Source organism: Palaemon carinicauda, chromosome 23, assembly GCF_036898095.1.
Source record: "Palaemon carinicauda isolate YSFRI2023 chromosome 23, ASM3689809v2, whole genome shotgun sequence".
Taxonomy (NCBI): Eukaryota; Metazoa; Arthropoda; class Malacostraca; order Decapoda; family Palaemonidae; genus Palaemon; species Palaemon carinicauda.
Window position 1 is genome coordinate 95701611 of NC_090747.1, and position 26292 is coordinate 95727902.

Consider the following 26292-nt stretch of genomic DNA (forward strand, 5'->3'; position numbering starts at 1 on the left):
TTGAAATAAAAAGTAAAGAGGTTTTCGTTTCAGCGCGCGATTCCTATCTGCGGTCTGTTCTGGTATCGTATTCGGAATCTCTCTCTCTCTCTCTCTCTCTCTCTCTCTCTCTCTCTCTCTCTCTCAAGTATGCTTCGGTCTTGGGGCATTTTGCAGTTTGAAGATTTTATCAAAGTGACAGAATTAAACTTTGGAAGTTAATAATTGACTGATATGTATTTTATAAGGACAACTCTCACACGCAAATAAAGTAATATCTCCTTTATATTATGAAGAGCATGTGTCTGGTTATATATATATATATGTATATATATATATATATATATATATATATATGTATGTATACATAGATACATATACATACATACATACATACATATACATGTATATATATATATATATATTTATATATATATATATATATATATATATATATATATATATATATATATATATATATATATATATATATCACGCAGACCGGCATCGCCAAATGTATGACTATTTGGTCTCTCCCATCCCTCGGGTAGGGAGGTGAGAAGGATGTGTGTCATATCTATCTAAATATTAAAAGTAATTTTTGACAGGTTGCGTACACTAGTTAGTATATATATATATATATATATATATATATATATATATATATATATATATATATATATATATATATATATATATACATATCAAACCACGGAAGAAAAGATTAAAAGATATTGATTGAAGCTTGTAATTTCGTCTTATTGAGATCGTCACTTTCAATGAAGCAAAAACAGATGTGTCGTATTTATACAGAATATTGGATTTCTAAGGTCAGCTTATCATGGACGTCAGATAAGTAGGATTTAAGAAATCTAAAAGAACTTATACTTAAATTTAAACTTTTCTTGTACAGGTAATTAACATTATTTCTGGGATATTTCTCTAAGTAAGGTCATTATATAGATTACTGCTTCGGGTTTCAACCATCTTTGATAAAAAACCCATTATGCAAGAATTTAAGAGATTTTTTCATAGTTTCATCATCATCTCTTCCTACGCCTTTAAACGCAAAGGGCCTCGGTTAGATTCCGCCAGTCGTTTCTATCTATCTATCAATACTTCTCCATTCATCATCTCCTACTTCACGCTTCATATTACTCAGCCATGTAGGCCTGGGTCTTCCAACTCTTCTAGTGCCTTTTGGAGCCCAGCTGAACGTTAGGTGAACTAATCTCTCTTGGGGAGTGCGAAAAGCATGTCCAAACCATCTCCATCTGCTCCTCACCATGATCTCATCCACATATGGCACTCGAGTTGTTTAGGGGACTATATTTTTCCTAAGTCATTACGTCTTGCACGTCTAAGAAATGAAAATAAACATCGATTCCTTTATATTAGTATCTCGTCCTTGGAAAAAATCACTTGGAGACTATAAGAAAAAAAAAAAAAGATTTTGCGTAATGTAAGATGTAATTTTATATGATTTTCATATTATTATTATTATTATTATTATTATTATTATTATTATTATTATTATTATTATTATTATTATTATTATTACCAACTAAGCTAAGCTACATCACCTGTGTAGGATATCATCTCCCAACTCAAGAAAGAACATATGTTTCTTGAGTTTCCATCTGACAGAATAATTAAACTGACTAATACAAGAAAATGACTGGAATAAGTTTGCCAGTATTGGATTTAAGCGTAAATATTATATCGAGTGAGATTATAAATAAAAAAAACGAAATATTGGCAAGTCTTTGTTAGACTGAAAAATTAGAACATTCCAAAAACTAATATAGGAATAGCGAGAGGTATTTTATATTCCCCAATAAGGAATGGGGGTTGAAGCATTATTTAGCCAAAATCGGTGATTTTTCTAATGGTATGTATTCACCCTTGTTGTCTGTTTCTTAGTTTATTGATAAACTTGTGAGCAACGTTACACAGAAACTACTTGTACCGATGTTGACCAAACTTGGTAGTCATGTTGGGTATGACGCAAGGATAAATTTGTAACATATTGGATACAGTACTTCAAAGATTAATTACACAGCAGTACTTTGAAAATAATTGCTATGTTAATAAAATAGCAAATTTTTTTTTTTTGTAACCAACAGTACGCAAAAACTAATGAATCAATTTCAACAAAACTTGGTGGACATGTGAGTTTTGACCCAATATGGCAAATCCATTAGATTTTGAAGAAAATACATCGAAGTACAAGTACGCAGTGGAGTTACGAACGAAATAAGACTGCTTGGGGGTGGCGAAGGCATGCTCTCAACTGAGTGCCCCCTCTAGTTTCAAAATTATTTATAGCATCCATAAAATCCTTAAGAAATTATAGTGAATTACTTATAACAAAAACAAATAGACTGCAATTAAGAGTTGTCAATGATTTAAACACGAGCATAAGATAAATTTCGAAGCATAAAAATCCTCCTAATGGTTCATTCATCTCTAATTGGACCTTTCAGTATCCTATTTCTAGGGTTTAATTAAAACCCACAAATAAGGAAATTCAATACGATCTATCCGTACAACAGGATCTTATGCCATAAAACATTAGAATATTTAGTCGAATGACTTTCTCTAACTTTAGGTTCCGTTTCATACTCGTCTTTTGAAAAAATACGATCTGTGTAATAAGTTAGAAAAATATGAACGTAACGCCAAACCACAGATTGGTTAGTTTTTTATGTTATTTAAGTATTACTAAAGTGTTTATTTAATTAATGGCTTCTTGTATTTCTTTGGTGATATCTTAAATTCTCAGGAGGCATCATTACCATCTAATGCTGTTATTGAACCTATTTGTTTGTGTATGGAGAAGTTTAAGTTAATTTTTTCATGGGAATTTCTTTGACAAAATTTTTGGTATTGAGAGAGAGAGAGAGAGAGAGAGAGAGAGAGAGAGAGAGAGAGAGAGAGAGAGAGAGAGAGAGAGAGAGAGAGAGAGAGAGAGAGTCTCAAACTGTTTTGTGCCGTTATCTTGATTATGCTTCCGTGAATTCTAGATGAAAAATTCAATCTTGAAAGATTTCTTGCCATTATTGATTTATTGGTTGTTTCCAAGAATTTAATCTATAAAACGAATAAAATAACAGTATCCCTTTCTTGGATATTTTCGTTGTTAGGTGAGCCAATAAATTTTGATTTAAATTATGAGAGCCCATTAATAACTTATTCAAGCGATTCCAGATATTTAAATTCGTCTAGATTTTCTTCTTTGTGTCTGAGAGCAATGAGAATATGTAGCGCTGAGAACATAAAAGTCGATTTTTCGAAAATAGAAGAAATTTCCACTATTGTCATTTTTTTTTTTTTTAGCGAGGCAGATTTGCACCGACTCGCAGCGGTGTCCTCTTAGCTCGGAAAAGTTTCCTGATCGCTGATTGGCTGGACAAGATAATTCTAACCAATCAGCGATCAGGAAACTTTTCCGAACTAAAAGGGCACCGCTGCGAGTCGGTGCATATGTGCTTCATTAAAAAAATTGACTATAGTGACTTATATGATCCTTGACATGATGTAAGAAAATTTGTATGAAGAAATATCTAATGTATAAGGTTCAGCTAGGGAAAGGCGAATCAATAAATAATATAATTTTTTTTTACATTTTCCGTGGATTTTATTTAAATGGCATCACCCTTAGAAAATTAATATAGGGAAAGTGTTTAGATATAACAGTAAACCCAGCCACTGAGGGGCAATGATGTATGGAGCGGAGACGTGGGCAATAAAGAAGACAGAAGAGAAGAAACTGGATTTAGCAGAGATGAGAATGTTGAGATGGATGTGTGGGGTGACAAGAAAAGATAAGATACGGAGTGAAGTAATTAGGGGTACCACAGGAGTTAGAAAACTATCAGATAAGATACAAGGAAGTAGACTGAGGTGGTATGGTCATATCATGAGAAGAGATAAACAGTATATTGGGAGGAGGGTGATGGAAATGGAGGTACAGGGAACGAGAAGGAGAGGGAGACCTAAGCGAAGGGGGATGGACTGTATCAAGGATGACCTTCGATCAAAGGGATTAACCGGTGATGAATTGTGGGACAGAGGTAGATGGAGAAAGCTAGTCAGAAACATCGACCCCACATAAAAGTGGGAAAAGATGCATACAAAGAAGAAGAAGAAAGAAGAAGTTTAGATTTAACAGCACATTGAGAAATATGTTAATTAAAAGGAGCCATCTATATTATGACATTATAATGTATTTTATTCCTTGTTCAGAATATATTTAATTTTATGTGGGGTAAACATTCAAATATATATGTATAAGAACCAAACAGCATAAAAATCAGTCTCAAAATGGTACATATATAATGTTTCAGCTGTTCATTTGCTCAAAATCCTACACAACAATCTATTTTAAGAACTACTCAGAAAAATGTCCTGGAAACAATGTTGATTACCTATACAAAATGTCAAAACTCAAATTTCAACTCTGACTAGTTTGTCATTGACCCTTCAACCTCTTTTCTTAAATCCTTTTTTACCTGAGGTCATTATAGCACCATTGTATCTTTTAATTTCATTTTGAGTATCCGTGATTATGAGTCTGGCGATGTGGATAAGGCTGAAGTATCAAAGTATTTTGAACTTATCATGTGTTAACTGTCATGATTTTCATGTACGTATGTATGTGCATAAAACTCACAGGAATTTGTGATACTCAGATGCAAAAAAAAAAAAAAAAAAAAAAAAAAACAGGGAAATTGAAAATTTTGAGTTATTCTTGACTAGTTTTATATTCTTCAAGAGTACTCCTGAAGAATTAAGATGAAACTAGTCAGGATTCACTTTGTATTTTTATTTTGCCTGTTTTTGCAAGTATATATACAGCGTATATATATATATATATATATATATATATATATATATATATATATATACAGTATATATATGTGTATATATATATATATATATATATATATGTATATATATATATATATATATATATATATATATGTGTGTGTGTGTGTGTGTGTGTGTGTACAGTATATATGTGTGTATATGAGTGTGTGTGTGTGTGTTTGTATGTGTATTGTGCTTCCTTTGCTTCAAGTAATATTTATTCTCTTCTTATCCTTTCAGATGCGAGGTCTTTTTCTTTTGGCACTGGCTGTAGGAGTGAGTACATCCTACGGCCCTCCAAGGAACCCTAATAATGGATGCGGAGGTGGAGGCGGTGGATGCGGGGGCGGTCAACCTCTTCCAGCCCAGACAGTTTCTTGTGGTGGGAATGGCTGCGGAAGTAGTGGAGGGAGTAATGCTGGAGGGTCTGGAGACTACTGGTGGGCTGGAAATGATTCGCCATTTTCAGGACCTTCTCCTACACATGTAGTCGTCAGCAGCAGTAGCAGCAGCAGTGGTGTCTCAGGAGGGTCAAGACCAGTAGCTCCCTCACAACAGAGACCCAGGCCCCAGCAAGGGTACATTCAGCCTAGCCAGTTTCCCGGACAAGCGTCGTCCCTTCCTCAACAGCCCTCAGTGACGCAGAATCTGGTCCAGCCTCCCATGGGGATTTGCCCGGCTTCCTATGTCTGTGTGCACTGGCAGCTCTGTCGTGATGGATTCGTCATCTCTGATGGCACGGGGAATATTAATAAGAGAATTAGGAATATACCTGCAAATGTAATTAGACACGAGCTTCTATGTTTGTTTTTACATCTTTCACCATTCATGTCACCTTGGTGTTCAAAATATTGCATTCATCTAAATTCTAGATTTTTATAACGTTCTTGCCACTTGAAGAAAGCAGTACTTCCATAATTTTCTCTGAAAAAAAAAATAGTCTTGAAAAGTGTTACTTTGTCCTGAACTATTTACCAGTTGAAGCGCTACTTACTGAACTGATTTGTTATCATTAAGTCTATCATCTTCCTGCTACATTTTAGCTTAATTGTACATCAGTTTCTCTAATAATTTCCAATTTTTGTTGCAGGTTGCATCCAGGTATGAGAGCTGTGGAGGTGACATGATTTGCTGTGGCATACCAGCAGGAACTCTTCCCTCTAGCTTCCCTGGCCCTCAGCCCCAGAGGCCAGGAGTAGTGTCCCCTCCTTTAATCGCAGCGCCAGCACCCCTTCCGCCTAGACAGCCTCCAGCACCTCAGCGGCCTTTCAGACCTGCTCCTGCACCTGCTCCTGCCCCTGCTCCCCAGTTTGTAAAACCTATTCCCGCACCTCAACCTCCAAAACCTGCACCTAATCCACAACTTGCATTGCCTGCTCCCGCATTCAAACCTGCTCCAGCACCCCAGCCCGCAAGACCAGCACCACAGCCTGCAAGACCAGCACCCCAGCCCTCAATACCAGCTCCACAGAACCCTACCCCCGGTTATGGAAGACCCCCGGTACCCCAGAACCCACTCACGCCCCAGAGACCAAACCAGCAAAACCCTCAGTCTACCTTCCTGAACCCTAATAACCCTGCTGCACCACAACCTCCCCGCCAACCTTCGGTTCCCATCAGCAACCCCATTGGCCTAGTGTCTCCAGCCAACCCTCCACCAAACCCCATGATGATGGGTGGAATGATGATGGGAATGATGGGTATGCCAGCGAGAGGGGGATCCTGCAGCGCTGGCACCTACTGTGTCCAGCCGAACCAGTGCAATCCTTACACAGGATTCATCATCAGGGATGCCTCGCAGCTGATGGCAGTATGGCCGGATGCGCCAACGGTTCCACTACTCGTAAGTGAATAACGGTTGTTTATATTTATACTTTGAATAACGGTTATTTCCATAAATCTTTTTTATTAATATTGTTATTAGCTAAGCCACAACCGTAGCTGGAAAAGCAAGTTGCTATAAGTCCAAGGGCTCCAATAGGGTAAAATAGCTGTAAAGAAAGGAAATGAGGAAATAAGCGATATGAGAAAAAATTAACAATAAAATATTTTAAAAACAGTAACGTAAAAAAAAACGTCATATATAAACTATGAAAAGACTTAAGTCACCCTGTACATTTTAAGGCAGTTATGTATTTCTGAAGAAATTTGTAAATAATATTTTTCAAGGTAGTGATGAGTCAGATTTGGTAAATGGTGTTAGGATTTTTATTATTGCTGATATAATCATAGTTGAAGAATCATTTGTTGAATAATTATGAGATGTCTATTCATCATAGATATTATTACAGGTTATTTTCTTTCCTATGAAAGAAAATTATTTTTTCATTGAAAGATTTTTTTTTTGCTTTTTTTCTACAATGATAATGATGACGATAATTATTATAGCCATGATGATATTAGTATTTTGCCTCAACATAACTAATTGTTTTCTAACCAACAAAAAACTGACATCCGTAATAATGAATTTTTTTGCTTATTTTGAACATAACATTTCATGTGCAATATATTATAGTCGTATCCTAAGTCATGAATATAATTAATTTCATGCTCTTTTTATTGACATTCTCATAATTTATCATAACACAAACAAAACATTCCACACATCTACTTGTATTTAACTTTCACTTCCAAAGGACGTACCGGTACGTTCTTGCAAAACACTGTTAATTACATATTTTTACATATTTTTTATAATTTTATGAAAAACTCCAGGCCTTTTCCAAAAGAATGAGACCAACCTGACCTCTCTAGGACAAAAATTAAGCCTGTTAGAGCAATTAAAAAAATATATAGCAAAATGTGCTCGAAATTTAACCTTATGGTGGGGGTAAAAGGGTTAAATAATGTACTAACATCTCAACTCAACTGTCAAAAAAAGTCAATGAGAGACATACAGTATATTAAAACAATAATACAATCATGAATGTAGAGTAGGTAAATGAGAGAAATTAAGAATGCAGTTGCCATTTTAGTGCTAATATTTCTAATTAAATTCTTTTCTCATTTTATCTTTCCAGCCCTGTTTCATACCAGACGGCAGCATCACCAACGGAGTCTGTTGCCAAGAGGTCCATCCAAACGCCGGCGGTTTCGATTAAGACCAGTTTAGATCAAGTACCATTCATTACGAGGAACAGCAAGCTGCTAATTGGCCTTAGTACTGATCTTCCTCCTTGAAGAGGGCATTGCTTCATTCCATTACTCTTGACTTAACTGTACTCTTTCGTTGCTGTTATACCGTCTCGAACGCTGTGATTTTCCCCTTTCCTAAGTAAATAAAAACATTTTGGTGATTTGTATCTGTAGGAATGTGTCGTTGAAAAGTTTGTGTATAGATATTTTTATTATGTTGCATTTTTTCACTATTGTAAGGACAATTGTAGCGTACGCCGCTTGCAATGCCGATGTTCAAGATGTATGTCATGTTGAAGAAATAAAATAATTATGTGGATCTCTCTTACTTTTCGTGAAAGTGGACTCCCCAGTGGATGAATGGTACATAAAGGATTTTGCAGTACTTATAAATGCATTGATGTAGCAGGACATTCTGAAATGAAGGCAGATTTAATTTCCTAACTTACAAGCTTCTATGATAATGCTTCGTGCAGTATGAAACATCGAACTTCGGCTATCAAGCTACCGTAGCTGAACAGCCACCCGGTAGCCACGTAGGTAGATCTAGGTAGTAATGGCCGTCAGTAGAGTTTGGTTGTTGTAACGTGTAACTTCGAAGTTCCCAACAGTTAACTCTCGAAGTAAGGCCTGTACGGACATATCTGTGAGGTGCTAATATTTGTGACGTCTTGCGTTGAATTGATAACTTTTACGGTGAGTGTAGTGTTTTGTAAGTACTTGTTATGTAATCGGTGACTTTTCACAGAAGAAAATCTCACTTGATGCTAAATCCTAACGTCGGCATTGACTTATAATTGCTTAAATGAAATCTGTGACAACTGAGAAGAATTTGCTTCGATTTTCTGTGCTGAGGTTTTCATCAAACTAAGGGTAGAACTGAAAATGTAATAGTGCCGAGCTCGGCAGTCAATTGCCGATAAGTGTAGAATATCCATCTAATCTTCAGGGTTTCGGTGTCATGAGTGCTTTCTATGAATGTGTAGAGCCAAATATACATGTTTAGGTTATTAATCGTTTGAATTATCTATTCAGAAAAAGTTAAAATAAACGTAGAAATCAGATATTATGCATATCGCTTGAAAACAAAAACAAAAACTAAATGCATTAAATATTCTCAGGAACTAATCGAGCCAAATCCAAATCGACCAAGACGGTGAGCACAGAAGTCTCAGTTAAGCATACAGCATTGAAGCTCTAGCCAAACCATCTCATGAAAAAAGGCAAAGTTGACAATATCATGAGTCAGGTGAAATAACTGAAACGACAGAGTAATTAGTAAATATCCAACCTCATAAGCAGAACATCCTGTCCAAGTTTCCCTGATTAGTCTTGGGTAGTGCCATAGGCACCGTTGTAAAGGCTATGCCTCACCCCAGAACCTGAACCTGATAGCCTCTGTACCATGGTCTTCCACTGTCTTGGGGTAGAGTTTTCTTCCTTGAGGGTACACTCGGGCACACTATTCCAATTTCTTTTCCTCATGTTTTGTTAAAGTTTTTCTAGTTTATAAAGGAAATAATTGTTTAGGTGTTGTTGCTGTTTTTAAAATATTGTATTTTTCCTTGCTTCCTTTCCTCACTGGGCTATTTTCCCTGTTGGAGCCCTTGGGCTTATAGCATCCTGCTTTTCCAACTAGGGTTGTAGCTTAGCAAGTAATAATAATAATAATAAGGTTTCTGTTGTATGATGGTAAAAGGTTGCCTAACAAAAGCACCCTGGTTTATAAAAGATTGATTGGAAATAGATCAGCCAAAGCAATTTCTCTTTGGAGATTATTTGATTTTTGAAAGCTTCGCCCGTACCATCACGATTGCTACATTTACTTACTTTACTTTAAGGGTTGCTTATCTGGTCCTGTACAGCAGGGGAAAACTATCTATAGGATCTCCACGGTCGTTTTATGATGTTCATTCTGGAGGGCATAATGTTAGTCACTATCGAAACACTCGCAGAATAAGAAAGTCCTCACTGCCTATTGAATTTATTTAACCACATATAGTAATTCCATGTTATTTTGTTCTGATTATATCATCGGGGTTTTTGGCTCTTGAATTGTTTAAACCCCTAGGACCTTTAAATAATTACCTTCAATCGATATTTTATCACTTTAATGGGTGGTTTTGCTGTGGCTTTGATGACATTTGACGCAAATTAAGTTTTTTTAAAAGATTGTATGATGATACATTGGACATTGTTTGACTATCCACAAATGTCATAGTTTTCGTGATAACGTTACTTGCAGTCATTGTATTAAACAGTTTAGAGTTTCATCTCTGAAAAAAAGTTGGAATCATTTTGATATCTACCACATGTCAGTTAGTTAAGGTCTCACAGATTTTCGCAAGTTCCTTTATATATATATATATATATATATATATATATATATATATATATATATATATATATATATATATATATATATGTGTGTGTGTGTGTGTATGTGTATGTATGTAAACCATGCTTCCATTAGTTATGGTATTTCCTACATGTCAAATCACCATAGCGAAACTCGAAGTCAGACTTTTATTTTTTCCTTCAACTTAATGTTTTTCAAATGGTTTGTTCGTGAGTGTAAGGTTAGAACATTTTTTAATGTTAACTTGGGATCAGTAGGACAGCCCCAAGCTCACAGATTTTTATTCATATCCTGAAAAGTTTGTTTTACAATATTTTGTTAAAATTATCCTCTAAGGAAATCTATTTGCTTTCAGTCGTATTCTTACAAGCAGAAATCTCGTGTATCGCTAATTACAGGGTACTTTAGCAGCAACTGAAGAGAACGTTATCTCGTAACTTGAGCCTTGGCTGGTTCCATCTTAAGATTCTTGAAAGAATATCTGGCCTAGCCATTTTTTTTCTGATGACCGCAGAGAAGCTTTGGTCTCATACAGCAGATACATTTGATAAAAGCTAATGAACATTTCTTTGGTTGCATGGTTCCCCGTTTCAGTTAGGCCTACCTCAAACACTATGTTGCGAAAACTTTTAAAAAGTCCCTTTTAGTATAACCATATCTCTGAGGATATAAGCTGGCTATTATTATTATTATTATTATTATTATTATTATTATTATTACTTGCTAAGCTACAACCCTAGTTGGAAAAGCAGGATGCTATAAGCCCATGGGCTCCAACATGGAAAATAGTTCAGTGAGGAAAGGGAACAAGGACAAGTAAAAAATTTTAAAAACAATATTAGAAAAAATATCTCTATAAACTATAAAAAATCTTTAACAAAACAAGAGGAAGAGAAATAAGATATAAGATAGAACAGTGTGCCCGAGTGTACCCTCAAGCAAGAGAACTCTAACCCAAGACAGTGGAAGACCATGGTACAGAGGCTATGGCACTACACAAGATTAGAAAACAATGGTTTGATTTTGGAGTGTCCTTCTCCTAGATGAGCTGTTTACCATAGCTAAAGAATCTTCCACCCTTTCAAAGAGGAAAGTGGCCACTGAACAATTACAGTCCAGTAAGAAGAATTGTTAGGTAATCTCAGTGTTGTCAGGTGTATGAGGACAGAAGAGAATATGTAAAGAATAGGCCAGACTATTCGGTGTGTGAGTGTATAGACAATGGAAAAATGAACTAGCACTGATTTGTATACCGTATTCTTTAGTTTATAGTATTCTTTGAATTGGCAATTTATTAGGGAATTTCCAGAGGCAGATAGAATGTTTACTGGAGTCTTATTATCTAGTTCCGCTTTAGCTAAGATTTCTATATCTGTTTAGGTAGGAGAAAATGAGTATTATAATCAGAAACCAATATCTTGATGGTTTGACTGGAAATGTTAAAGCAAAAAGCTACTTAATGTTTATGGCGATCACGAAATATCAGAGTTATTTTAGAAATAAAATTGAAACCGAAGAAAATACGATTATGGCTTGGAAATGCTTATTTAAATTAGAATTGAACAAGATACTGAAATACTAAAAGACTTTTAATAGGGAATATATTTGTGATGTTATCAGGGCATGAAGGAGATAAAGGAAACCAACAACGCAATTGATCCCCTGTAAATGTTTAAACGTGTATGGTTAGAATGTGTTGAATATCAGTGTTTTTTGGGTGCAAGTTCCTTAATTGATTGATTGATTTGGAGTTTCCTGGCATCCTGACATCTAAGGGCTTCTTTTCTGGTCCTGTACAGCTGGGGAACCCAACTATATACCGGACCTCCACAATCATTTTATCATGTTCGTTCGAAAGCATTCAACATTTCACATCGCGTATTGCTCGCTTACTGTTAAATCATCATTATCGAAGCACTCACAGAATAATAAAATCATCAGCTTCCTCTTGAAAGGCTTAATATCTTCAATCATTCGGATATCTCGTGGGAGTTGATTATATACTCTCCGGGCCTTATATTTAAAGGCTCTAGAGCCAACAGTAGACGTCGATATAATAGTTATAAATAAAGAATAAGAAAGTCAATTTCAAATAATGAAAGCAAAGATGTTCTTATAAAAGTTAAATAGCTTTCAGAAGACCTGCTTCTGAAATTAATCTAAAACTACCGCTGGCATAATACGACACACCTTGTTCAAGAATCTTGGCAAGGATGAACCCGTCAACCTCACTTCTAGCCTCAAACGTAAGTTTCCTATATATTGGAAAGTTTTGAATATTGCTCTTGATTACTAGAACTTGAGAGTTCATGCAAACCTGTTTCTATTTTATCCTGTGTCCAAATACTGGTGCAAGTTCTTATTTGGAAAGGAGATAGAAGATTTAACATGTAATCAGTTGCCATAGGAAATTCCCTAATTGCCAATTCCAAGAATAAAAAGAAAGTAAATTTCAAGTAATCTTCAAAAATACATATACCGTCGGTCTTCAAATTTTTTTAAACACGTCTATCCTCGAGACATTTTCATTCGGTTGTATTGGAAATGACGGCGATGGGAAATTCTTATTCATCTTAAGAAACCTTAAGAAGAAAACTGGGCCAGGGAATGGATTTTGAAGTTGACACATGTCTTTTAATGGCATTAGATATGAAATGACAAATTTAATTATGTCCTATCAAGATTTTATGAAATCTAAACTAAAACTAATTGAAACTGAATTAATGTTAGCGGTACAAAAAATAGTTGAGAATCTATGGTAACATTAAAGTGAATATTAATGTTATTTGGTTCAGATAACCAATAGATTCCATGACATAACAGTTACCTTAATGTGCTTCGCAAAGAAACTTTTCTTAGGGGCTGGGGTGATGTACAGTGACAGATGAGTGACATCCGTGCAACCTTATTTTAATTTGCCAAAGTAAAACACATTAAGTTAGAAAATATAATAAAAGAATCAGGATTCAGGAAGATGAGTCAGTGGACCTCCGAATAGAATTTCCCATATTTTGTGTAACATAAGCTGCATGTCAAAGATAAAATGTTTGAAAAAGGCCCAATATCTCGTCAAGCTATCATAAATGGACGCCCCCCACACTATTCGAGAATTTCTATACATATTGACAACAAATTATGTCAACATGACCCTACTTTTTTTAAGTTATGAGGCAAAGATGCACCTCAAATTAGGGTGTTTTTTAATATGCAGTCTGAACACAGTACGGTGGTACAAGTTTATTAAAGTAGGACTTAGGCCTATTATGGTATTCCGAATTTCTCGTGACTATCCGTAAAAGACTTAATATTCTATTCATATATAAAGTGACGTATTCTTAAAACGTAATCTTTGGTTTTGAATATTTTATGGCTCTATAACCAACAGTCTTGGTAAAAGTTCACTTAGATAACTCTACGCCACCCTTAACTACTTTTGTGTCACCGCAATTTGTTGCCTGTATTATGTGCTACAAAATTTCTTGATTATTTTGGGAATCTAATTCTGACAGCTTTGTTAAAACATTCAAACTTTAATTTGTAACAAATTTCCAAACAATACAGGCCTTCATTAATTTTACTCATATTTGTCATTTTATTGGTTATTATTTTACAAGCCATAAGAGTGGACTTCAATATTTTACTTTGTAAAGGAAAAGTTAATAGCAATTTTAACAGAACACCCAAGTTTTTCTATCAAAAGCAAAGTATCTAAGGCAACTAGTAATGATTACTATATCATCTGAGTGCTGAAAGACCACTAAGTAACTCTATTGGTTAGAATAATATAGTATAAATAGTCATATTCGTGAAACTAACCGAAGAGCTGTAATAAGAGAAAGCCCGTGTATAGAATTGGGCTGAAAAAAAAAAAAGAAACTTTGTATGCGCCGTTGCAAAGTATATGCCTCACCCCAGAACCTGAACCTGAAGAAGAAGAAGAAGACTTGTTGCCATGTAAACAAACTTTGCGCGGTCGTTTGCTTGTTGAGTCTAGTCTACTACACTTCAGCAGCCGCATTTGCCTAACTTATAATTTAATCTTTTGTACTTGGCTCTTGTACCAATTTGTCATGGAGCCAGGAAAAATTAAGAAGTTAGATGAGGTGGTCGTGAACAGAATAGCAGCCGGGGAGGTGGTTCAAAGACCTTGTAATGCCTTGAAGGAAATGATAGAAAATAGGTAAGTTTGTAACAGCTTGTTCCAGGTTTTTAGGTTGTTGAATTACCGGCGGTTGTACTTATCATGTAATGATAGTGCACAATACTTACTGGTGAGGTATGTCAATCCTATGATGTTTTGAGGTGTATTTATGAAAGCGGCCACCTGTATGTAATATTGTGGCTAACTTAGAATACGGCAGTGTAAGGGGGTCGTTACCCCCCGCCCCTGTTATTTATGTAGGCAAGGACACTGCTTGTAGGTTAGGTTAGGGGTGAAAGTTTAGGTTAGTTGATGTCCATTTTTAATCACTGCATGAGGAACTGGCTGCTGATATACAAAGGCTCCGATGTTTTCACAATTTAACACGACGGGATGTTTGCAGGTTGTGAACTGTCAGATATCTTGGAACTTTTAGTTCGAAAAAAGAACTGACATCTCACCTGAATAGTCTTACCTCTGGTAATATTTCGATAGAGTCCCACCCAGCCATTACTGATTGCCAGTACCTAGGAGTTTGATGTTTCTCATATTTTGTGAGCACACGGCGGAGCAAAAACCATTAAGGACTATCAAAATATTACCGGAATATAATGAATTTTGTACCGCAGTGTGATCGCTTCGCTCGCGAAAAAATAAAAACTGCAAGCTCCTATGTACTGGCAATGGCTGGGTGGAACTCTGTCGAAATATAAGGTGTCTCGATATGGGTTGCCTGTGGTTGTTATTCCCCAACCCCCCCAAAGTAAGAATAAACTGATGTAAGTAAGGTTAAGTGTGGGTGTTTAATTGTAGGTAAGGTTTTTTTATTCGGTATAATGTTAAAATTCCCTTATGCCATGCTCATGCCGACATATGTACGGCAGTCGGTAAAATTATAGAAAAGTGCAATAAATGGTTTGTTGAAAGTAAGACTTTCACTGTGTTTTGTGTGATTTTGAACGTTTATGCTAATGATTTTTGTCGAAAATCTACAGTTGAACTGTGGTGGGTCAACAATCATAACTGAAAAGGTATGGCTTTGCGCTAGGTAGCACCATAAATTACATTCAAAACACTTTGAAACATACTGTGAACCAGTTTACTTACGGCATATGATATTTAAATTGACTTTTTTAAACTTTGTTGTGTCTATCGGTCATCGTAATAGAAAAAACTGTTAATATAATCAAAACCAAGTAGTTGTAATGAAACACCATTTAGAACACAAGCCTTTGTTTGCCAGGACTTCAGGATGCATGGAAAATGTGATTTTCTCTGGAGTCGTTTGTAGCAGTGTTGATAGTACTGTACTGTATTACAAATACCTCCTTACTTAACTGAGCTAATGATTTATTGGCTTTTGCTTTGCCGTAGTTTCCTTTACTCTTGATTAAACTATATCTTATTACTCATGTTCTGGCAAGCGAAACAAGTTTTACTACATATGTTAGCCCCATGGGCTAGTATTTCAATGTTTGTTTTCAATTATACAAACTTGACAAAGGGGAAAGATGTAGCTTTGCATTCCAGTCTCTGTTCGAATATAGACTTGGTTTCTATTTCCCATTATGATACTAAATATATCAAACGCATGTTTCTACCCTAACCATTCGTTAACATAAGTAACACAAGAGCTATATTTATAATGTATATATCAATTTTGAAAACAAATAACAAAGGTTTTGAATATAAAATGTTGGGCCCTTTATTCTATTTGAACAAGTAACGTACAACGTTCTTGGTGGAAGGAGGCTCCTGTGTCCTGTGCCAAGATGACAAAAGTAGCAAAACGGGAATTTTTTTTATTGAAATCTATATCTTCGTTAATGGAGGTTTCTGCCAGTAGTATATGGGATTCAAAAAGAGTATTTTCAAAGATCTATTTAATTATGCGAGTCTCGATGTTCTAAATAAAATTGCACTGTTCTATAATGAAACCCTCCAATCTACAAACTCCTCGATAACAATACATAGGTACTGCAGAATATATGAGTCTTTAGATAAGGGGGCCATTTATAATGTTTTCAACAAATGCCTGTCAGAGAAGCAGTAATCTTGACTGGGTTATCATTGTAATCTTCAGAAAGTCAGTGGGCATGTGCTGTCAGTTCACCTCTCACGATGCACTGCAGGCATTACTTGGATATATGCAACGTTCCTTCATCCCTTACCTGTATTTGCTTTATATCCATCTTTGTCACCTACATTCCTATTAACTTCCTTCCTTCCTGCTGTCAAACTGCTTGAAACTTACTTAATGCTGGAAAGTTGGGTTTTCTTCAGTTGCACTAAGTGCTGAATGGCCTCTGTAACCAAAATTCATAAATTCAAAGAACCGTTTGGACATGTGGCTTGTTTAATTGTTGGCCTACTTAACAAATGATAGTGGAACATTTTGACCTTAGCAAATTCAAGGTGCAGTTATCCATATTTATATCATTGTGGGATGTACTGTTGACTGATTATGTTAGACTTGCTTGAAATGGTATGTACAGTATGTATGTATGTATTGATTATTAAACTTGTGAAATGATTAGGAGTTGAAGTTGCTTAAAATTTTAAGTGGTTAATATTTAACTACTGTAGTGATTATTAAACTTGTGAAATACTGTTATGTTTTATTATTATAGCTTTTTTATCCTAGTCTGACATTGATAACTTGCTATAGATATCATTTCCACATGAAGTGCTTGATCAATTTACTATATAACTTATTGAATTCCTGATTGATATCTATCAATAATGCCCTCCTCAGTAGAAACTTATAGTTTTGCATTTTTGGGAAGGATTACAAATTAAGGATTTAATAATCTGCTGGTCTTAACAAAAGCTAACTGAGGATTTAAGGTCCTAAATGATTGCATGTCAAATTGTGCAGGAACTCTCTCTTTATTTACTGATTTTTCAGTTGAATTTTCCTCTGTCAGATATAGTGATTGTAATAGTTAAGATCAGCTTTAGAAATGTATACGAGTATTAGGTTTGTTTGAATCAAATAAAAAAATCATAGTAAATTGAAGTTTCGCCAGTTTTAGAATGGACGGAGTTTTAAGTATTTAGCTCTCAGCATAGTACAGTACTTAGCTTTGTGCATTAAGGAATAGGCTCAATTTGTTGCACAATTAACCAAGTATTTGAATTGTAAGGAAACCCCTAATACATTAAGTGTTGATAAACTTACAAAATTAAACAATTCTGTAATACTGTTTTAGAATGCAGGGTGCAAAACTGTACATAAAAAGATGTGCAATGATATGAATTGAAGAAAACAGTAAAACACCAATCAAAACTGTCAAGAGCAATGAATAATTAAATCTGACACCACATAAATTTAAGGAAAAACTTAAATGTATACTGACCCATAGCTGTTTCTTATCATTTCAGAAGGTTTCCATATTTAAGAAATAAATCGTGAGAACTCTTGGAATTTTGTCCTTGTCATAATTATAATTAATCAAAATACTGTAAATTTAACAATTAGACTAATAATCTAGTTTTAGGTACATTTGATCAGTGGGTACAAGTTGAACAGCTTGACATAAGTTTCTCTTCATAGTTTATAGATGACAGATGTATTTTAACGTTATTAGTAATCTCAAGATATTTTGAAATTTTTCTTCATTACTTCTCATATATAGTTTGTTTATTACCTTATTTCCTGTCCTCATGGCTATTTTCCCTGTTAGAACCCTTGAGCATGTAGCAATCTAGTTTTCCAACTCGCGTTGTACTGTAGCTTAGCTAGTAATAATAATGATAATAGACCTATGATGATCAGTATAATTTTTAACCTTTGGCAAAGTTAGGCCAGTCAAGGTAGGCCTATTAATTAGTTCAGCATCTACCCTTCCTTATAAGGGTCTTATCATAACAGCAAGGCTTCTAGCATATTTATTTGAATAACCTATGAATGTTTCCTATGCCTAGGCTTAAAACACACACACACACACTCTCTCTCTCTCTCTCTCTCTCTCTCTCTCTCTCTCTCTCTCTCTCTCTCAGCTGATGAATATCAATCCACGTTTAATTTTATTTATTCTTTTCTTTGCAGTTTGGATGCCAAAGCCACACAAATTCAAGTGACAGTCAAGCAAGGGGGCTTGAAACTTTTACAGATTCAGGACAATGGCACTGGTATGATATTTTATCTTAACTGTGATATATGTAAGAATACAGGTCATTGTTACATCCAGTGCTAAGCTTTATTTGCTGGATTTTAGCGTAGCATTTTAATTTTGTGTATTGAGCATAAAAATGTGAAAGTTGTAGCTCTTGTTATTGTTCATCACTTTTGAAATACAATTTATGGGCTTGTAAATACACTCATATAAAGTTGTATCAAATAAAAAAGTATCAGAAATTTACAAAATTCTATTACATAACATTAAAAGATATAGCATCATCATTATCATCATCATCTCCTCCTATGCCTATCGGCACAAAGGACCTCTGTTAGATTTCGCTAGTCGTCTCTATCTGAGCTTTTAACTCAATACTTTTCCATTCATCATCATCTACTTTATGCTTCATAGTCCTCAGCTGTGTAGGCGTGAGTTTTCCAACTATTCTAGTGCCTTGTGGAGCCCAGTTGAAAGTTTGGTGAACTAATCTCTTTTGGGGCGTGCGAAGAGCATGCCCAAAGATATATACAAATTATTTGATGCCTCAACATTGTTTGAGATGGACAAGGAAGATATTTTATAGCATTTTGAAACAAGTAATCAATATTATGATGTTGGAGGAAACCTCTTCCAGTGTTAATTAGAATATGCATAACTTAAAGAAAATTTGTACTAAACCAGAGTTACAAGACTAATAAATTAAAGTGCATAGTGGTGTATCAGGTTGTAAAATGATGACGTTACATGGTTATATACCAGTATGGATTTTGGTATATAATGCAATATAGAATGTAAAACTGAAATATTTAGAAGACCTACAGCGATGTGCAGTAGTACCCTGGTTTGCATCTGTTTGGCATACATCAGTTAAGATTTTATGCCGGTCATCCTTAAATATTAAATGGAAGAATAAAATCAATTTTACGCAATCTTACTTCGGTTTTAACGTCAAAACCAATGCGATAACAAATTTATTTTACTGCATTTTTTTCAATTCTAATTATGAAATAAGTGAATAAATATACCATACATTCATTATGAAAGTATTAGTGGTATTCAAATAGGATAAACAGAAATATAATCATCTTGTAAGTAGGAAGGGAATCATGCCTGACAACTTTATTTCATTCTCTCAAAGGTGCATACTGTAGTACTGTACCGGTTCTAGTGTGTAACTTCAACCTGACTGAAGCGATGTTGGCTTTGTTGCAAAATTGAGCAATTATTTCATTAATTATTTACAGTATGATGTACTTTATACTTAATTTATGACTTTAGAGATAAAAGTAAAAGGGTTAGCTAAGATGTCTCATTTAAAATAAAACAATGATTACAGTATTAAGAAAAATCAAATCCACAACGCAAAGGCACTCAGCTTTTTGGTTGTTTCAGCCAGAAGAAGACCTACCTTCCCCTACACATTTGTCGTTATCAGTTTTTTTTTGCAGAGTTTTACACTTTTCAATATTAAACTTACCCGATAATCATGTAGCTGTCAACTCCGTTGCCCGACAGAATTCTACGGGAGGGATACGCCAGCTATCACTATACTAGAAGGGGGTGTACTCACAAGCGCCACCTGTGGCCAGGTACTACAGTACTTGTTGTTGACGCCACCTCACTTTTTCCTCTGTCGTGCTTCCGGCAAGACGTTCTTGGATACGCTTATGATTTTGGAGTATTGTTCACGGTTTGGTGAAGTATTTCTCTAAAATTTGCAGCTATTCGCTATACTGGAAACTTCTATATTAGCTTAGTTAGCTTTTGGAATTAATTTGATTAATTATGGTGACGAAGAGAGTATGAACTCTCTTTCACCTTTAAATGGCCGACCCTTCCCTTAGACGGAAGTGTTGGTGTCTAAGAGAGTATAGACTCTCTTTCTTAATTTTGCTTAACAAAAGTTATAGATTTATTTTATATCTCTCCGCCTCTTATAGGCCTCTTCGATTAACTTCCTTTTATTATAAACTTATTAAAATTAATTTTTATATTTGTTTATATTCGACCTTCCTAATAGTAGGCGGTCTTTTCTTGGTACCGAAGTTAATTAACATTGAGCCCGTCATTTCGGTTTTACCTGTTAACATATTATGCTATTTTAATGTCTTTGAAAGAATTTCTTTGATAGTCTCGTACTGTTTTCAAAGTTGAACTAACGTTTTGTTTTGTCTCTGCAGTTGTTGACGTTCAGAACGTTCAACTTGCGCTCTATCGTTACGATAGAGAAAGAATTTTCACGGTGTCACGTTGCAGTAAGAGTAACCGTGTCTAGCGTTTTGTTCATTCTTTCTTAACTTAATGGTTTTAATTCTAATAAAGGAACTTTTCATTCTGGGAAATATTTCAGTTTTTTCCTTTAACAATAATATGTTTTAACGATATATATGATTGGGCTCTTCTCTCAGGTTCTAAGTCAAGAGAGAGAGAGAGAGAGAGAGATAGAGACGGAGGGAGAAAGAGGAGGATAAACGTTTCATTCAAGCGAGTAACGTTGTTATCGTTTTTGCTCTTCTCCCTAGTCTCTTTAGGGGAAGAAGGTAAACGTTTCTAGAGTGATCTAGTGTTTAGTCTCTTTCCAGCCACTGAATTATTTATCTTTCATTAGATTTTTCTGTTACATTGTAATTCTGTTTTCGCAATTACTAACTTTTGAGAAAGGATAGAATTGCGTGTTTCAGGTACAAACCACTTAAAGTTTCGAGTTCAGTGAAATAAGTGCAAACAGAAAATCAAAGTGATAAGTGATTAGCGCAAAGTGTGTCAGTGTTGTGCGTGAGGGTACTTCTGTGCGTGCCAGTCGTCCTCCCAGCCCGGGACCTCTTGCAAGCTCCCAAGCCCAGGGGAGAAGCAATGTCGAAGGGCAAAAGGGTTCGGCAGGCCTTGATCGACGGACAGAAGTATCCTCGGTGGTTGCGGGCGTGTCTTACAGAGACCGTCACTCACACCCGCAGACGATTGAGCCCTTATTTTGCTCGTCTGCAGAAGAAATTTAGGGGAGAAAACGCTGGTCTCAGGTCTCAAGACCTCTTAAACGTAAAGTCCAGACCTATGCCAGACGTACGAAGTTAGAGTTCAACAACCCGGATGCAGTCATTGGGTTAGCTCTGACTCGCCGCAGTCATCAGTTGAATGCACTCCGCCTAAGAGGAGTAAGGTTCTGCCGCAACAGATCTCTGCTGTTAAGGCTTTACCTCAGCAGACCTTAGTGTCTGCCGACCCCAAGTTGACTCTACTGCAGTCCATGCAGTCACAACTTTCGGTCTTGATGCGTGAGTGTCGGGCTGAGAAGGTTGCGCCTCCGCCTGCGCTCGCTCCGCCTGCGCTCGCTCCGCCTGCGCTCGCTCCGCCTGCGCTCCCTCCGCCTGCGCTCGCTCCGCCTGACCGCAGTACCGCCTGCCAGGCGTACGATGTTGAGCCACGTTATGAGTTTACTGATCCCAGTGGTGTGCAGCTCCCTCCGCCTTCCTTAAGGCAACCTCAGCAATGGGAACAGGAGGCTTATACCTCTCTTCCTCCGCTTCCACTTGCTGTTCCACCAGTGAGGCAACACTCGCTTGAGGTACAACAACCTCTCCCATCCATGAGTCAGTCTCCTCAGCTCTCGCTGCAGCGAGCTCAACCCTCCTCAAGGCAAGCACCTCAACACCTTAGCCTTGCGCCTCAGGAGCCTCAACTTGCGAGACTTTTACTGCGTTCTGCGCAGCCACTACCTTTTCGCTCTCAGCTCACACCGCAGGAACCTCAACTCGTTCCTCAGGAACTTGCTACTGCGCATCCGCCAACCACTTAGCAAGCGCAACCCTTGAGTTCAGCCACTCATGCCAGGAGTCAGCCTCCTCCACCCATGCGCCTACCTTCTGCTACTTCTTTTGATCAGCCTTTGCAGACTGAGCCTCAGGTGTTCCCTCAACAGAGTCTTGAAGAGGAAACCACTACTATTGTTGTTCCAGCTCGTTCTGACTCTGCTGTTCAGCATACCTTACCTCCATTTTCAAACATTATGATAATGGAGGTTATTTGTATTTCTTATAAAAATATATTTGTATTCCTTGCAATATATTTTTAACAATATCGCAAAATATGGCAAAAATATGAATCATGAGTTATGAATGTAAGGTAGATATTATGTTGATATTAAAACCCCATGCAAGCATGCATAAAGCACTCTAGCACTGGTCATGGAATTTCTGAGAAATGTTAAACGCCATGCACACGCTCTGCTTACCTTGCAGCATGCTCTACTTACAGCATGCTCTGCATACAGCATGCTCTGCATACAACATGCTCTGCATACAGCATGCTCTGCATTCAGCATGCTCTGCATACAACATGCTCTACATACAGCATGCTCTGCATACAGCATGCTCTGCATACAACATGCTCTGCATACAGCATGCTCTGCATTCAGCATGCTCTGCATACAACATGCTCTGCATACAGCATGCTCTGCATTCAGCATGCTCTGCATACAACATGCTCTACATACAGCATGCTCTGCATACAGCATACTCTGCATACAACATGCTCTGCATACCTTACCGCATGCTTCTCAGTCACACATCTTTGGTTGTTGCCAACTCACTAGACTGTCAAGCAGTTTCATAACGTTGCCTTCTAGTCTGCTGCTTTTGCACCAGTGAAACCCTCACTGAGAGAACTTAGCTTTTCTCGGATATGGTCCCTGTAGATGAGAAAGTGCTTTTCTCCCTCCTTCTGATATTCCCTTGAGGACTCTGTCATTTGGAGGGAGCCTTTAGCTGCGTAGCCTCCTATGGACTTTTATTTAAGCATAACATGCTTCCAGGGAAGGTAATGGTTCCACTTCAGTCGCTAATCCCGTCTGTTACCACACCTGCTCCCATAGACCTTGAGCTGTGTTGCAAGACATGCAGTCCAAGCTTAGTCCTTGTTAGAGGATTTTTTGTTTACGGAGTCAATGTGTCACGGGGAAGACGTTCAACAACCAGCAGAAGTGACTTGTTGTGACGCAGTGCGGCAACCTCAGCAACCCGATAAGGAGTTGTCTGTACGACCCAGACAGTCTAGACAGATTCGGGTTGTCACTGTACTTCCTCGCTTGCCCATGGTTGACAGTTCACAGACTGTGCAGCAGTACCATGATCTTGTGTCCGGCTCCGTCAGACGACTGGCTTTTAAGAGCTCCCACAAGTCGTCGCTGTCTGGAGATTTTCAAATGGACTATGGATCTGACCAAGGAACTGGGCCTCCTGGTCAATTTTGAGGAGTCTCAGCTCGTCCCATCCCAGACCATTGTCTCCTTGGGTATGGATCTTCAGAGTCGAGCTTTTCGGGCTTTTCCGTCGGCCCCAAGGATCTTCCAAGCCCTAGAATGCATCCAGAGCATGCTGAGAAGGAACCGATGCTCAGTCAGGTAGTGGAGGAGTCTAACAGGGACACTTTCATCGCTGACCCTGTTCATCGTGTTAGGGAGACTCCACCTCCCCCCCCTTCAGTATCATCTAGCTGCTCACTGGATAAAGGACATGACGCTAGAGACGGTCTCAGTTCCTGTTTCCGAAGAGAGGAGGTCTTCTCTCGCGTGGTGTAAGAACAGCTTTCTTCTCAAGGAAGTCTACCTTTGGCTGTTCAGAAACACGACCGCCGTCTCCTCTCGGACGCATCAGACACGGGCTGGGGTGCGACTTTGGACGGACAAGAATGCTCGGGAACATGGAATCAGGAGCGAAGGACACTTCACATCAATTGCAAGGAGTTGTTGGCGGTTATTCTGGCCTTGATAAACTTCAAGTCCCTCCAGCTTAACAAAGTGGTGGAGGTGGACTCTGACAACACCACAGCCCTGGCTTACATCTTCAAGCAGGGAGGGACTCTTTCGTGGAAGTTGTTCTAGATCGCAAGGGACCTCCTCATCTGGTCTAAAGATCGAAAGCTAACTGGTAACGAGGTTCATTCAGGGCGGTATGAATGTCATGGCAGATCACCTCAGCCGGAAGGGTCAGGTCATCCCCACAGAGTGGACCCTTCTCAAGAATGTTTGCAGCAGACTTTGGGCCCTGTGGGGTCAGCCAACCATAGATCTGTTCGCTACCTCGATAACCTAGAGACTCCTGTTGTATTGTTCTCCGATTCCAGACACAGCAGCAGTTCACGTGGATGCTTTTCTGCTGGATTGGTTCCATCTCGACCTGTATGCATTCCCGCCGTTCAAGATTGTCAACAGGGTACTTCAGAAGTTCTCCTCTCGCAAAGGGACACGGCTGACGTTGGTTGGCTCCGCTCTGGCCCGCGAGAGAATGGTTCTTAGAGGTACTGCAATGGCTGGTCGACATTCCCAGGACTCTTCCTCTAGGAGTGAACCTTCTAAGTCTACCTCACGTAAAGAAGGTACACCCAATCCTCCACGCTCTTCGTCTGACTGCCTTCAGACTTTCGAAAGACTCTCAAGAGCTAGGGGCTTTTCGAAGGAGGCAGCCAGAGCGATTGCCAAAGCAAGGAGAACATCCACTCTCAGAATCTATCAGTCTCAAGGGGAAGTCTTCCGTAGCTGGTACAAGACCAATGCAGTTTCCTCAACCAGTACCACTGTAACCCAGATTGCTGACTTCCTGTTATATCTAAGGAAAGTAAGATCCCTTTCAGCTCCTACGATCAAGGGTTACAGAAGTATGTTGGCAGCGGTTTTCCGCCACAGAGGCTTGGATCTTTCCACCAACAAAGATCTACAGGACCTCCCTAGGTCTTTTGAGACCTCAAAGGAACGTCGGTTGTCCACTCCAGGCTGGAATCTAGACGTGGTCCTAAGGTTCCTTATGTCATCAAGATTTGAACCTCTCCAATCAGCCTCTTTTTAGGACCTCACATTAAAAACTCTTTTCCTCGTGTGCTTGACAACAGCTAAAAGAGTAAGTGAGATCCACTCCTTCAGCAGGATCATTGTTTTCACATCTGAAACGGCTACATGTTCCTTGCAGCTCGGTTTTTGCTAAACGAGCTTCCTTCACGTCCTTGGCCTAAGTCGTTCGAGATCCCAAGCCTGTCCAACTTGGTGGGGAATGAACTGAAGAGAGTACTTTGCCCAGTTAGAGCTCTTAGGTACTATCTAAAAAGGTCTTAACCTTTACAAGGACAATCAGAAGCCTTATAGTGTGCTATCAAGAAACCTTCTTTTCCAAGTTCTAAGAACTCAGTTTCTTACTATTCAGGCTTCTGATTAGAGAAACACATTCTCATCTGAAGGAAGAAGACCTTGCTTTGCTGAAGGTAAGGACACATGAAGTGGGAGCTGTGGCTACTTCAGTGGCCTTCAAACAGAGCCATTCTCTGCAGAGTGTTATGGATGCAACCTATTGGAGAAGCAAGTCAGTGTTCGCATCATTCTATCTCAAAGATGTCCAGTCTCTTTACGAGTACTGCTACACCCTGGGACCATTCGTAGCAACGAATGCAGTAGTAGGCGAGGGCTCAGCCACTACATTCCCATAATCCCATAACCTTTTAACCTTTCTCTTGAATACTTTTTATGGGTTGTACGGTCGGCTAAGAAGCCTTCCACATCCTTGTTGATTTGGCGGGTGGTCAATTCTTTCTTGAGAAGCGCCGAGGTTAAAGGTTGTGATGAGGTCCTTTAGTATGGGTTGCAGCCCTGTATACTTTAGCACCTTTGAGTTGATTCAGCCTTCCAAGAGGAACGCTGCGCTCAG

At 37.7% G+C, this 26292-nt stretch overlaps 2 protein-coding genes across 2 annotated transcripts in view; both read left to right on the forward strand.

The window, feature by feature from the left end:
• LOC137617264 (uncharacterized) overlaps positions 1–8305 on the forward strand; it is a 15096-nt gene extending 6791 nt beyond the window's left edge. The window contains exons 2-4 of the mRNA XM_068347249.1: positions 5092–5631; positions 5942–6694; positions 7872–8305. Coding sequence (XP_068203350.1) covers positions 5092–5631; positions 5942–6694; positions 7872–7952 — 1374 coding nt within the window. The 3' untranslated portion in view covers positions 7953–8305. The remainder of the gene's footprint in view (positions 1–5091; positions 5632–5941; positions 6695–7871) is intronic.
• A 6041-nt stretch (positions 8306–14346) lies between these two features.
• The window catches only part of LOC137617263 (DNA mismatch repair protein Mlh1-like), a 55041-nt gene continuing 43095 nt past the window's right edge, over positions 14347–26292 (forward strand). Inside the window, exons 1-2 of the mRNA XM_068347248.1 lie at positions 14347–14525; positions 18538–18620. Of these exons, the coding sequence (XP_068203349.1) occupies positions 14416–14525; positions 18538–18620 (193 nt within the window). The 5' untranslated portion in view covers positions 14347–14415. The remainder of the gene's footprint in view (positions 14526–18537; positions 18621–26292) is intronic.